At 29.8% G+C, this 14,451-nt stretch overlaps 1 protein-coding gene across 3 annotated transcripts; it reads right to left on the reverse strand.

Moving 5' to 3' along the window:
- Window positions 1-208: 208 nt before the first annotated feature.
- Window positions 209-4,850, reverse strand: LOC125865502 (alanine--glyoxylate aminotransferase 2 homolog 2, mitochondrial-like). Of its 3 annotated transcripts, XM_049545699.1 has the most exons (10): window positions 4,509-4,849; window positions 3,161-3,391; window positions 2,698-2,868; window positions 2,242-2,281; window positions 1,644-1,747; window positions 1,378-1,557; window positions 1,028-1,253; window positions 771-884; window positions 598-684; window positions 209-472 (listed from the first exon to the last, which is right to left on the reverse strand). In XM_049545699.1, the coding sequence occupies exons 1-10, from the start codon at window positions 4,746-4,748 to the stop codon at window positions 429-431; spliced, it is 1,437 nt and encodes a 478-aa protein (XP_049401656.1). In that variant the 5' UTR covers window positions 4,749-4,849; the 3' UTR covers window positions 209-428. The 3 variants fall into 3 exon arrangements, with proteins under 3 accessions (XP_049401656.1, XP_049401655.1, XP_049401654.1); XM_049545698.1 differs by lacking the exon at window positions 2,242-2,281 and having other exon boundaries at window positions 1,644-1,787; window positions 4,509-4,850; XM_049545697.1 differs by lacking the exon at window positions 1,644-1,747 and having other exon boundaries at window positions 2,138-2,281; window positions 4,509-4,848.
- Window positions 4,851-14,451: the final 9,601 nt, after the last annotated feature.

Genomic DNA, 14,451 nt, shown 5'->3' on the forward strand with positions numbered 1-14,451 from the left:
CGACACTCATGGTGGAGGGAGGAAAAGTATAGTTTTTGCTTCTTTCACGTGATTGTGTAGTTTACGCTTTGATTTGTGCAAAGAGCTTTTCATTAGTGCGTGAAAGGGCTTCAGTTTGTTTTTTTCATTACTTCTTCTTTATTTATTAAGTAAGTACTAGTTTAGAGTAAGATGATGTGCTAGCTCATAAAGAAAAACAAGCAGGATATCCAGAGACAACGAGTTGTTGACTCATATTATATGATGATAGTTAGCTACTGTACGTACTGAAGTAGCTGCTGATTTTCAACTGACATACATGAAGATTAAAAGCTATATAAAAGAGTTCCATTAACTATGCCATTATCATATGGCTATAGGATAATTACCAAGCTGTTGAACTGTAGCATCTTAGACACACGTACGAGGCGTGTAGTGAAGAGGAGTCGTTATATCTTTGACATTGCACAATCCATCACATCCGCCACGAAATCTGCAATCAAAGTTTCAGATATATAAGAGCCAAAACTCCTCGAAAGGACAGAGTATAGCTTGAATTGGGCAAGCCTGTGGTAACTAATTCCATTTGAGAAAGGAGAAAAGAGAGCTTAAATGTACCTGCATCTTCTTTAGTGAAACAAAGTGGAGGAGTAATTCTGAAGACATTTCCACGGAATCCACCCTTGCCAACTAGTACTCCCATATCTTTAAGTCGAATAGAAAAATTAAGTTAATACGTAAGGTGTAATTTAACGACTGGACAAAAGGATGATGATTTAAGAGAAAGTTACCTTTCATCTTGTCCATGATATGAAGAGTTTCAGCTTTAGCAGGAGTTTTCAGTTTGCGGTCAGTCACTAGTTCAACACCTAGAAGCAGTCCTCTTCCCCTCACATCACCAACAACTGCATAAACGTTATTGCAGAAGCTATAATCAATCGAAAGTGACAATGAAAGAAATGCAGTGGTTTCTCCCAAAAAAAAAAAGATTTGATCATCCTCCTGTAGAGGTAATAATGATAAAGGTGAGAGGAGAAAAATATCTTACTTTCATGCTTATTTTTGATAGCCATAAGGCGCTCTTTCAAGTAGGAACCAACAACATGAGCATTTTCTTGAAGGTTTTCTTTTTCAATCACTCTAAGGACAGCAAGTCCTGCAGAAGTACAAACAGGATTTCCACCAAATGTGTTGAAATAATTACTATGGCACAAGACCTCTGCAATCTCAGGAGTCGTTACCACAGCTCCAAGGGGTATTCCATTTCCAATGCCCTAGAGAAAAACGAGGAAAAGATAAAAAAGCTTAATTTTTGGCCGAATTATAATCAGGAGACGGATGTCTTCTTTTGTCATTGAGTATGTAAAATAGCAGATTGTCATTGTTGAAGAGACTGACTTTTGCCATTGTCACTATGTCGGGAACCACTCCTTGGTTCTCAAATCCCCAGAAGTGGCTTCCAGTGCGAGCAAATCCAGATTGAACCTCATCTGCAATACAAAGGCCTCCAGCTTTTCGTACAGCGCTGTATGCAGCAGGCAAGTAACCTGGAGCCAATTCAACTATCCCACCAACACCCTACACTCAAAAGGAATATTATAGAGGATGATACACATGATGTTTTATGGAATTTAGATGGGCAAGGTAACATCAGGGATGAGTACCTGTATAGCTTCAGACATAAAAGCAGCAACCCTTCCAGATGTTCCAAATTGAATAAGATCTTCAACATCCTTTGCATACTTCTCACCATCAGAACCGAAAACACCTCTGTATGGATCAGGGTTTATGGCATGATGCACTCCACTCTGATCAGCAAAGTAAATAGTAAGTGAACAAGAGACAGAGTAATAAGCATAACAAGGTTTTGTACATTATAGCACCCTCATAAGCTACCTAGCAACACAACTGCAGATTTCCTAATACTCCAGTTGTTATAGATAATCAAATACAACTTTAGAATGGATAAAAACATTAAAGTTTTATTTAGTGGCTATTTTTTCCGCTGCACNTACAGCGCTGTATGCAGCAGGCAAGTAACCTGGAGCCAATTCAACTATCCCACCAACACCCTACACTCAAAAGGAATATTATAGAGGATGATACACATGATGTTTTATGGAATTTAGATGGGCAAGGTAACATCAGGGATGAGTACCTGTATAGCTTCAGACATAAAAGCAGCAACCCTTCCAGATGTTCCAAATTGGATAAGATCTTCAACGTCCTTCGCATACTTCTCACCATCAGAACCGAAAGCACCTCTGTATGGGTCAGGGTTTATGGCATGATGAACTCCACTCTGATCAGCAAAGTAAATAGTAAGTGAACAACAGACAGAGTAATAAGCATAACAAGATTTTGTACATTACGGCATCCTCATATGCTATTTAGCAACACTAATGCAGATTTCCTCATACTCCAGTTGTTATACATAATCAAATACAACTTTAGAATGGATAGAAACATTAAAGTTTTATTTAGTGGCTATTTTTTTCCGCTGCGCTCTACATTTTCACTGAATATCAGATCTAACAAAGGAGAAAATGCAACATAATAAGACTGTAACTTCTTACTGATGATAAGATACCAAGTAAAATCACAGAGCAATTCATTAACCCCTTTAATGTAACTTCATAATAGTCATCTGATAAAAATATGGATGATTGCATCAAGCAAACACAGAGGAATAACAATTTGCAGAATACGAAGTTGTACCTGTACTACGTTGAATTTCCATACGCTTTGCCCAGTGGTGCTCATAGTGGCAGCTGCGTTTCCATGGTAAGCATTCCTTAGAGAAATGATATCATGACAACCGGTGTATAATCTTGCCATCATAATTGCTAACTCATTTGCCTCAGTCCCGGAATTGGTGAAGAACACAACCTGGAAAAGCAATCATATGTCTCGATCAGATTGTAGACATGGATTTAACGTATAAACAATAGCATTGCAAAATAATTTTACACTATCAGTGTATCTAGGCTGCTGATTTCACTTTTTATGGTTACAAGTATTGTGCATATAAGTTAAAGTCATTTGTAATTTTCTAAGAGATACTGACCGCATTTCTTATGGATGGTCTGGACAGTTACATGTATTGTGTATAGAAGTTAAACTTTTGTAGACATAACTTGATATGGTGCTCTAGATAATAAACCAGAGAGTAAAGAACTACCTTGAGATCACCAGGTAACTTAGAAGCAAGTGCCTCAGCAAAATCAGTAATTGCGTTATTGAGGTATAAGATAGTCGAGTGCTGTAAGCGTTTGGTTTGATTTACGATGGCCTCTACCACATCAGGGTGGCAGTGTCCACAAGATACAGTTGCAATTCCTCCAAATGCATCAAGATATCGACGTCCATTGCTGTCAAATAAGTATTGCATCTTTCCATGTACCAAATGCAGCTGTACATAATAACCACAATCACATGCATAATCTAAAGATTAATAGTACCAAAATGAAATTACAGAATACCGAATCAGGTAATTCTCAAACTAGAGCTAACCACTACTGAATCTGAAGATGAAACTTTATACTGCTACAAAATGAACATAAAACAGACCTCAAGGTAGTTTGCTGGATTCAACTCTAAGCCTCACAATATTTACTAAGACTTTCTTGCGTCGACAATTCAGCATCAGACAACTTGTACTACTTTTTATTTTCATTTTTGTATAATATTTCCAATACCTGTTTTAGATTAAGACATACGGATTCCAGCATCGGAATAATACTTAAACTTGTCTCCATCCGTCTCAGATTATGTGTCATGTTTCTCTCTTACATGCCCCTTAAGAAAATATTAATTAGGAGGAGTTCTGACTATTTCATCCTTATTCATTATCTTAATATATAGTCTCTCTTTATTTATACATACTTTATCTATGTGTCATTTCCCCATAATTGAGTTGTTTGTAGTATTCAAGAACAATTACTCTTAAGGGGAAAATGGGAAAAGAAAAATGAATTTTTATCTAAACTATGAAATGACAAATAATTTGAGACTAACTATTTTATAGATCAGCAACAACATATCCAATGCAATCTCAACGAATAATTTGAAGAGACAGAGCACGTAATTAGATACAGCTAATTAGAAGTGAAAAGAAAGGCGAAAATGAAAAAGAAAAAAAAAGGTTAAAGGAATCAAGTCACGTTAACTCCGCAGGAACACGACGAAAATCAATAATTGGTTAGATAACATTAAATAATCATCCCAGTGCCACCAAAATCATTCAAAACATTATTAATTACGTCTCAATCTCAATTTTAACTCTATTTTTTTTTCCATCCGGTGTTCGGTAGAGCACGGACTAAATCCTGATAAGGGCTCTGCAGACTGGATTTTCTCCATACCAGAGCTCAAACGTGAAACTCTAATCTAGGATGAAGCAGTTTCACCACTTTACACAACCCAGTTGATTCTCAATTTTAACTTAAACCCCACTTAATTATACTACAAATTCTATCTTTTTTTAATTTTTCACTAAACAATCAGCTAATTAGTTAAAAGGAACTCACCGGATTTTTTTCATAGAAGTAAAACATAGAAGGGCTAAGAAACTCCTTCCGTTTGCTCAAAATTTCATCGGCGGAGGGTCCATTGTACGGCGGCGGAGAGTAGTCGAAGTGAGGCATCTGAGGATTGATGATCATATCATCGTCCTTTTGGGATGCTAAGCCAAATTGAGAATAACAACGCTGCGATAAACCTCGCAACTCTCCTACCCATTTTGCCCTTGCTGTTACAAACCTCTGCATGTTGACGGTGACGACCGGAAGCCGGAGAATTTTTTTGCTGCTGCCGGCGATGGTCTGAGAAAAAGATGACGAGTAGAAAGAATTAATGTTGAAATAGAATGAAATTGGAACGTCGCTCACATGTATATATAGGGTGGGTTTGATATGAAAGATTTTAAAGTGTCTTTATCTTATAGTATAATCTCAAAATAAAATAAAATACTCCTTCTTATCTTTACTTATTATATAAGTACAATGTATTAAAGCTAGTTATTAATTTTATTTGACTAATTTGGAAAATTAATAAATAATTTATATCTATTTTATCATTACTATTAAATAGTATTTATTTTTAATATTTAAATAATTTATAATTAATAAAAATGATATAGAAAAATTATTCCTTTATTAAAATATGCTATTTTCCTTAATGTTTTATATGCATACATATGTATTTTATGATATATACATTTATGATTGGTTTTCATGTATATTAAAATATGCTATTTTCGTTAATGTTTTATATGTCAAGTTGATAATGAATTAATGTTATCGTGTATTTGTAATATACTCAATTAATAAAAAAATGTTTAGTTATATTTTTTTCGTTTAAGTTTTGGGTCATATTTGACACGTGTATTCAAAATATGTACTTGCAAATTAAAATAATTAAATTCGGTGGCTAGTTTGGATTTTAATTACCTTGTGAAACAAATCAAACTTTCGATTATTAATTTAGGAACAATTGTATATTATTATAGCATTATTATTACTTAACAATGCATGAACATTGGTTGGGTTGATTGCTAAGAATTATTTGGAATAATATCCAAAGTACATTCAGAGCCTAGTCAGATATAATTTTGGTTACGTTCCCTTTACGTAATTTCAATTAATGCTTACTTGTATTGCTGGAAATAATATTGTACTATATTAGAATTGCATTTAGTTAGGTACTTATTAGTAGTATGTTTTTGAGAAATTTATTTGGAACTCATAATTTGTTAGTAGCAAATTACTTGGAACTTATAATTTCTTGGCGTGTTTTAAAGAAATTTAACTTTCTCATTATTGTCAAGATATACGAGTTATTATCTCTTATGATAAAACGGAAAAAAATGATTCTATAACCGGGACAATGCAAATCAAATAACGGAACAAATTATACACAACAGACACTTGGCATTCTTTTGAAAGAATGATGCAAAAAAAAATAAATCAGAAATCAGTGAGAGTTTTTCAGATTTTCTATGGATGTAAAATTGAGGCCAAACATATGAATTTATGGTCAATAAAAGATAACATAAATATGTATTGTTATTATTAAACCTTATCAAAAAGGTTATAATATCTTCAAAGTGAAAAGATGTTTGTGGCTTTAGGATGAGGTCACAATAAAATGAAAACATGTGTTGGTTGATTGAAAAGAACACATCTTTTTATCTTTTTAGATATTGAGGAGAGAAAAAACTAATTTATACTTTATTAACAAATATGATTGAGGTAACATATGATATGTTTCTTATTAGGGTGTTCACGGGTCGGTTTGAATCAGTTATTGGTTAAAATTTAAATCTAATCAATTATTTTATTTTTATCAAAATCAAACCAAATAATATATACATTTATTGTTTTGGGTGTTATCAGGTTTGATTCAGTTATTAACCATATACAAAAAAAAAATAAAAAATTTATTCAAAACGTGAAAAAAGTGGCAACAATCCATTCAAAACGAAAAATAATTAGAATGACTGACATTACAAAACTTTCAATTACTAAATTTACTATGAATAAAACTTCAAAAATCACTAGCTTGGCCTAGAAAGTAGAGATTATGACATTTTTAGTCCCACAAAGAATTTTTATAGACACTCATATACATGAAACCAATAAGATAAATTTCACCTTGGACATTTTTGCTTTCATAAGTAAATTATACTCCTTCTGTCCAACAATAGTTGTCTACTATACTATTTTGGGATATCCAATAATACTTGCCCACTTAATAAAATCAATGGATAATTTTACACTTAGTTCCTAATTTACACTTATCATTAATTATAGTTATTTCTCTATTTCATTTTACAAGACATGTATTTATTATATTCAAAGGATGATATATTAAAACTATCCATCTATTTATAGTTTCTTAAGAAAGGTGCAAAATCAATACTAGACAAGTATTATTGGATAGATGAAGTAATAAATAAATTTTGATAAAAACATATACAAGATCTTTAAAATTATTTATAAAAACAATTTTTATGTATTGTATAAAATTTATCGGCTCAGTATAGTTATTTCTTCAATTTTTTTGAGTAAAATCACAACCAAACAAAATACTATTGATTTTTAAAAATCTAAAACCAAACCAAAACAAATCCAATTAATCAATTTATTCAATCGATTTGCTTCATTTTTTTAATCTAAACCAATTTTTATCCAAATCATAAATACCCCTACTTCTAATTACCTAGCAAAACTCTATATAAGAATAAGAGTATATCCGCATATGAGTTGTGGTCGAGTTCACGAGTTGGATTGTATCGTTTCTTTTTAATTGAATTTATATTTTTTAATTAAAAATTTAAAAAATAAAAAAGAGTAAAAGATTAATACCCATTAGATATGGATTAGATCGGATTGAATCAAATCGAAACTTTTAAAATTGAATTTGTATTAATTAAATTTTAAAACTATATGAATAAAATATTATCCAATAATTTTTTCCCCCATTCTCCTATGTAAGACAACTTACCTCCATTTTTCATTCGCATCTAAAATCTCAACACCTTCTTTTAAAAAAATAAATGAATCTTATACATGTAGATTTGAATTAGTTTGAGATGTAAAGTGAGTCTCGAATATCAAATGAAAAATCGAAAAAAGATATTCTTCTATTTATTTTTACTTGTTCATTTTAGATTTTACATGTCTTTTATAAAATAATGACTAATGTAAGTATTTTATTTTTATATTTATATTAATTAATTAACGCATTGTTTTAGGTCTTAGAAAAAAATTTGGAATAAATAATTAATGTCGAGGGTAAAATAAGAAAAAAGTAATTGTCCTTTTTATTGGAAAAATTATGATCAATGCCATACATTTATAGTATATTACACTCCGTAGCTATAGATTCAGGTATTTATAATTCACGGCCACAGTCTCTTAAATTTTGCTATTCGGTTCCTAATTGTATAAATTCAGAATTTGTATAATTCGATTCCTTATTATATAAATCCAGATTGTGTATATGCTTACCCTAGCTATTTGTATACGATTCATTGATGCATTTGATTTGTATAAGTTATGAAAAAATCATGTTAAATTATCCTGCTTGAATATTGACAAGCGAAATACACAAATGAAGTTCTGAAAAATTTCTATGGCAAATGAAATATATAAACGAGAATTTATATATACTTACCCTATTTGTATATTGACAAGTGAAATATACAAACTGACATATCCTAGAAAACGAAACTATAGCTATAAAGCGTAATTAAATAAATTGTAGCTATGGAAAGTAATTAATTAAGTTTAATCTCTATGCTATTTATGAAATTTGCTCTTATATATATATATATATATATATATATATATATATATTAAAAGTGACAAACAAAAGTGAAAATCTATTTTTGAAATAAGGAACAAGTAAAAGTGAACGAAAAGAGTATACTTGGGGGTCTTTTTGACACGCAATATGTAATCATGATTTGAAATCAGATTGATTTAAAGTTGAAGTTTTGTTTGGATATGCAATTTGAATTTTTTAAATTGTATTTTTTCTCATACATTAAACCCCCACATGTTATGAAAACTATCAAAATTTCCTCAATTGTTTTACAATCTGATTACCAAATGATCAAACCATACTACTTAAAAAATATATTTAAATATCTTAAGGCACCCTATTGATAAATCACACATCTGCATGTTTTGTTTATTTATAAATAAATATTTATAATGAACACAAACTTCCAAATACACATAATTTTATAAAGACCGACTAGTCACCAATAATAATTATTCTTTAATATACTCATTTCACATGGTATATACAATTTCTACAGGTCAAGCATGAGGTTTTTGTTTTCTTACAAGATATAAATTTATGAATTAAAATAATGATTTGAGATTTAAAATCTTCATATCACATATCAAACTTAATTAAGCTAATAAAAAGTTACTCAGTGCACATATTGTAGCACTTGCACTTAATATGGTTGCTTTTTATTATTGCTTATCAATGTCTGAGAATTCAGATGCTTTTCTATATATAGTGCAGGTCCATTTGAAGTATAATTAAATGAGTTGGAACCCCATACTCAAATTGGGATGAGTAAATTATTGAAACATATAGGGGAAAAGGGAGGAGGGATGGGTGAGGCAAAAAAGACCAAATGGAAGGCATCTCCTATAAGAAGTACTCCATACAATTAGGTAGTGATAGAATAGCACATGCATTTATTTTTGTTTTGATACTTATCATTATTTGATTATTGCACATTCCCCAACACCAATTCACTCCTTCATTTGTCAATTTCTTTGTTTTCTACCCGATATTAGATATCTATATTGGAGTTCTGCTATATCAGTTCCGCGCTGGGTAGGACTCTATTTGAAGGGTAGTGTTCTCTATCAAGGAATTTTTTATGCTCAAAGGTTCAAATTTGAAACCTCTAATTAAGAGAAAGACATAATACATAACACATGATCCTTAACTTGATTTTAGCGGATAACTATGCCCTTTAATTTTGGGTGTGCACAAGTAGACGCTTAAACTGTATTAAATTAAACAAGTAGACATACGTGTCCTACGTGACATAATACATGTAGGACACAAAATTGCTATGTAGGGTGCCATGTAGGACAAATGTTTTTATTTGTTCAATTTTATACAAGTTTATGTGTCTACTTGTGCACACCCAAAATTAAAAGTCATAATTGTCAGCTAACGCTAAGTTAAAAATCATATTTATGTATAATGCCTTTTAGAAAAGTAGCTTCATTCACTGCACCATAGCTGTTGTGTTTTAATGGTTCTTTACTTGTCAATTGACATGTTGTCGCCTAGCTAAAAGTTCCATATCAAGATACTCCATTTTTACTTTGATACTCTGTGAATCTATATTGGAGTGAGTGAGGTATTATATAAAAAAATATTAATATGCCGAAGTTAGAATTTTAGATTCTTGAAAATACAGCTTATATTACCTCATAAATTATTACACATATTAAGTGAGTTTTTTTAAAAATATAAAAATTGTAAGAGTTAGAGTTAAAATTATTAAATTTTATCCAAGTTGTAGGCAAAGCTCTAGTTCGCCCATGAGAAATACTTACTTGCACAATCATAATATTTATCACGAATAAATGAAAATAAGAGGAAAACACACTAATTCAATCATGATTACGTGATGAAATTTATATAAAATTACGTATTATAGCATATAATTATTAATTTGGTGCACACATCGCACTCTATATTTTTACCATTCTCGCTAAAAACTAGAAGTTTTCTTGTTCAACTCCTCTAAAAATAATAAATAAATAGAACGGACTAAACAATAAGATTTTAAAAAAAAGCACTTAGCATATATGCCAATTATTACTCTCTTCCTTTCAAATTCTTTATTTTATTTACCTCTTTAGTTCGTATAAACAAAATGTCTCTTTTTATTTTTTAAATATTTCAATTTCAACTTATATGTGATATTTTATTTAATAAAGAAGTATTGAAAACATTTCTAAATTTAGCGTGAATTATTAGTTTCATTTCTGAACTATTGATAGCCTTAAAAATATCTCTTTACTTGACTAATTGAATTTAAATACACCCAATCTTGCGATACGAGTAAAATACATTCCTAAATTCTCACCAAGTATGAGATGTTTTCAACACTTCTCTCGTCTTTTTATAATGAGTCTCATGCTCCTATAAGAGTTTGAGATCACTTGCTATGTCATGTGGCAGTCCAGGGGTGTATCTAAGTTTAGTTAATCAAGTAGAGAGGTGCTTTTAAGACTGTCAATAATTCGGGAACAAAACTAATAATTTACATCAAGTTCAGAGGTGTTTTCAATATTTCTCTTTATTTAATATTATAAAATTAAAAAATATTTTAGTACAATCTATATCTTCGAAAGTTTTTCTAACTTCTTAAAATTCTATTTCAGAGCAAAATCAGACAAACAATTTAAAACGATGAAAACATTAATGGTTAACAATCTTTCTAATGTATCTGCCCATTTCTCTTAACCACCTTCAAAGATGAAACATAATCTAGACAATTTTAAAGCAAAGCATGCAGGGTAACCTTGTTATCACTATCAAATATACACTCACTATGATATGATATTTTATTATAGATTATTGTGTTCGATTATAATGGCAATAATGCTAGAGATCGACACATTAATCATTTAATTTGATTGGGTTATGTTGTATACAATTAATTATCTTAATTATAGCTAAGAAGAACCAATCAACCACATCACAAAGTTAAATAATATATACTAGGAAATAACGTTACCAACACCACTAAGGAGATGACGTTCTTACCATCTTATGTGTTCATGTCTACTTCCACCCAAACTTGCTGGTTGGCTGTTGCTTTAACACATTGTACATTATTAGTATCGATAATTGTAGTGAGATAGATAAATTTTTTACATATTTAATTAGAAACCTCGAATTTAAAATTCAGTTTCTCCTAGCTATGAAGTACTTATATGTTATTTCCTCTTTAATAAATGTTATGCATAGGATTTAAAGTTTATGAATTCTTATACTATCTCAAGTGCTTTATGATAATAATTAAATCTACAATCACATATCTATAAATTTCTTAATAAAAATATAAGATCTAAGCAAAAGCCTACAAATTTTTTGTGAACTCATAAACTATGCTCTAGATAATTCATTACTGGCCTTACAACGCGAATCTGATTAATCATATAGACAAACTCAAAATTTATAGTTTAAGCTTATGAGGTTTATGCACTATTAAAAAATTGCTATTTTCACTTAAAAATGTACTTCAATAGCTATTTTCACATATATTATGATTGAATTGGTGAGAAAAGAAAAAAAGTAGTAATACTTTCATACAAAAAAATCAAGAAGTTTTTCATTATTTGAGTGAGAATCTATTTCTCACCAACATTTTTCCTGTGAGCTGATTTTGTGAAAAATGAGTGGAAAAATTATTTCCTATAGCACAAATTCTTCACTGATTCGATGAGATTTTTTTTAAAAATTTCTAGTAGTGATATTAAATAAGTATTGATTTAATTCTAAAAATATGTACACATATTTAATTGAATTTTGAGTAAAAGTTATTAAGTTCATACGAAATTCTACATCTAAATAATTAGACGCCAAAATAATTACGAGTTATCGAGTATATATAAAAAAAATAAAAATTTACACATTATAGAGTCATCCGCCCGTATGGATTCCCAATAACTTTCACAAATTATTTTTAAACTTTGGAGTAACTAATATATGAAGCACCAAGTTCAATCGATTGGTGTTCTTTGTTTAATTTAAAACTTCCAAATTAAAAAATTAAGTTGAACTGATTTCCACCAACTTTTAAGTCACCACTCACTTAAATATTCTTCTTTATGCTGATAAGGATGAGTTAATCATAGACTTTCTTAATAATAGCTGTCCCAATAAGTTTTGTTTAATTTAAGAGTGAAAATGGGGACTCGTGTCGCAAATAAAGAAAAAATAAAAATGGAAGTTTAAAGTATATATGTACCAAAATACATTATTAAATTTGGTTCAAATTATTGGTTTCATTTTCAAAATTATTGTTGGAAAAATATTATATCTATTAGTCTTACTGACAACATTCATTTGTTTTCTCAAAATATAACCGATTGCAAAACATTTAAAAATTTAATAGAATTAATAAATTGTCTTTAAAAATAATTATATTAGGCAAAATACGGAAACATGCGCTTTAATTTGACGCATTTTAATATAAATATATTCAAATTTTGAATGTGCACAACTAGAAAATTTGACATGATTTTTTTCTTATATAAATTTTCCTCGAGTACTTGTGAAAAAACAGTGATTGACTTCTCGAACTTTTCTTTGCTGAGTTTTATATTATTTAAATTTTATTATTTTTAATTTTTAATTTTTACTAAAAGAACTTGTTGAATCATAAAGATACATATAATAGGCGAAAAATCTTTATGAACATTGCATTTGACACATCTCAAGCTACAATTATTTTGTTGTGATTTTTAATATTTTTCAATAACTACGCCTCGTCTTCAGTGGTGGAGCCACCTTACAGGGGTGCGAAAAATTATATTATTTATAACATGGTTAAAATTCTTTTTTAGGTATATATAGTAGATGTCGAACCCCTTTCGGTTATGTCGTGTGCCTATTTTTTCAGATTTTGAACTCCCTTATTGAAAATCCTGACTCCTCCACTGCTTGTACTTCCTCTGTCCCTATTTACTTGTCCACTTTTCCTTTTATAGTTGTCCCTAATTACTTGTCCATTTTGACAAATCAAGAAAGAACAAATTTTTTTCCTATTATACTCTCAATTAATTACTTTGAAAAAGGTAGAACCTTTTGAAAGTATTAATTTTTTTATTCATTTACTTCATAATTAATAGGGGTAAAATGATAAACTCACTATGTCAATAATTATTTTCTTAATAGCTATATCAATTCAAAAGTGAACAAGTAATTAAAGACACAATATTAATTACCCTCATAAACTTGACTATTTTGATACTTAGCTTTTACCCCCTGAAAGTTGATGTGACATGGAGTGTGAATATATGCTCTTTTTTATTTGATAACCTCATTTTCAGATTTTTTTTTTTTTGAAAAAATCGTAGTAAAAAGAAAAAGTGTTATACAAAATGGGATAAAAAATGAATATTTTGTATATTATTTTAAAAATATAATTATATCTTCACGTTTGGTATAAAGACGACATGTAGATCATAATTTTTTGTAAGGAATATAAAAAAAAGTTAATCCAGGAAATTGGTACATAATGCATCATAGAGTTGGGTGAGTTTTTTTTCTTCTTGGTATAATTGGAGTTTTTTTTTTAAATTTTATTTGCAAAGCCAATAGAACAAAAACAACTCTTTTGGAAGTATCACGTGGAAGTAAGATATAATTTCCTCACCAACCAGGCAATAGTACTTATCCAATGTCTTCCTCATAAACTTCATTACATGTGAACGACAGGGAAATATCGAAGACGGATAGAATTTCTTCTTTCTTAATTACGTATTTGAAGTTTTAGGTGAATTTTAAATATGAAAAAAATATGTTATGGAGTGCTCCCTCTTATGAATGAGTCTTATGGCTTGAATTTGGATTACTAGAGTTTTAATGTGCATGCTAAACATCAAGTGAAAAATAAATAATAATAGCCAAAAGACAAATAGACCACAAGACACCGCTTAATTCAACTATGGTTTGGTAATTAAGGGTGTATTTGGTAGGAAGGAAAATATTTTCCTGGAAAATAAGTAGATTTTTCTTACTTTCTCATGTTTGGTTGGTGAGTAGAAAATATTTGTAGTGTTTGATTTATGAATGAAAAATGTTTTTGAGAAATATTTTTTATTTTTACTAGAGTAGAAAATAATTTTTGAAATTGAAAATATTTTTTAAAAACAAACTTAATTTTTTTTGGAGGGGATGTGGGGGGGGGGG

Source organism: Solanum stenotomum, chromosome 5 (assembly GCF_019186545.1).
Source record: "Solanum stenotomum isolate F172 chromosome 5, ASM1918654v1, whole genome shotgun sequence".
NCBI classification, from domain to species: Eukaryota; Viridiplantae; Streptophyta; class Magnoliopsida; order Solanales; family Solanaceae; genus Solanum; species Solanum stenotomum.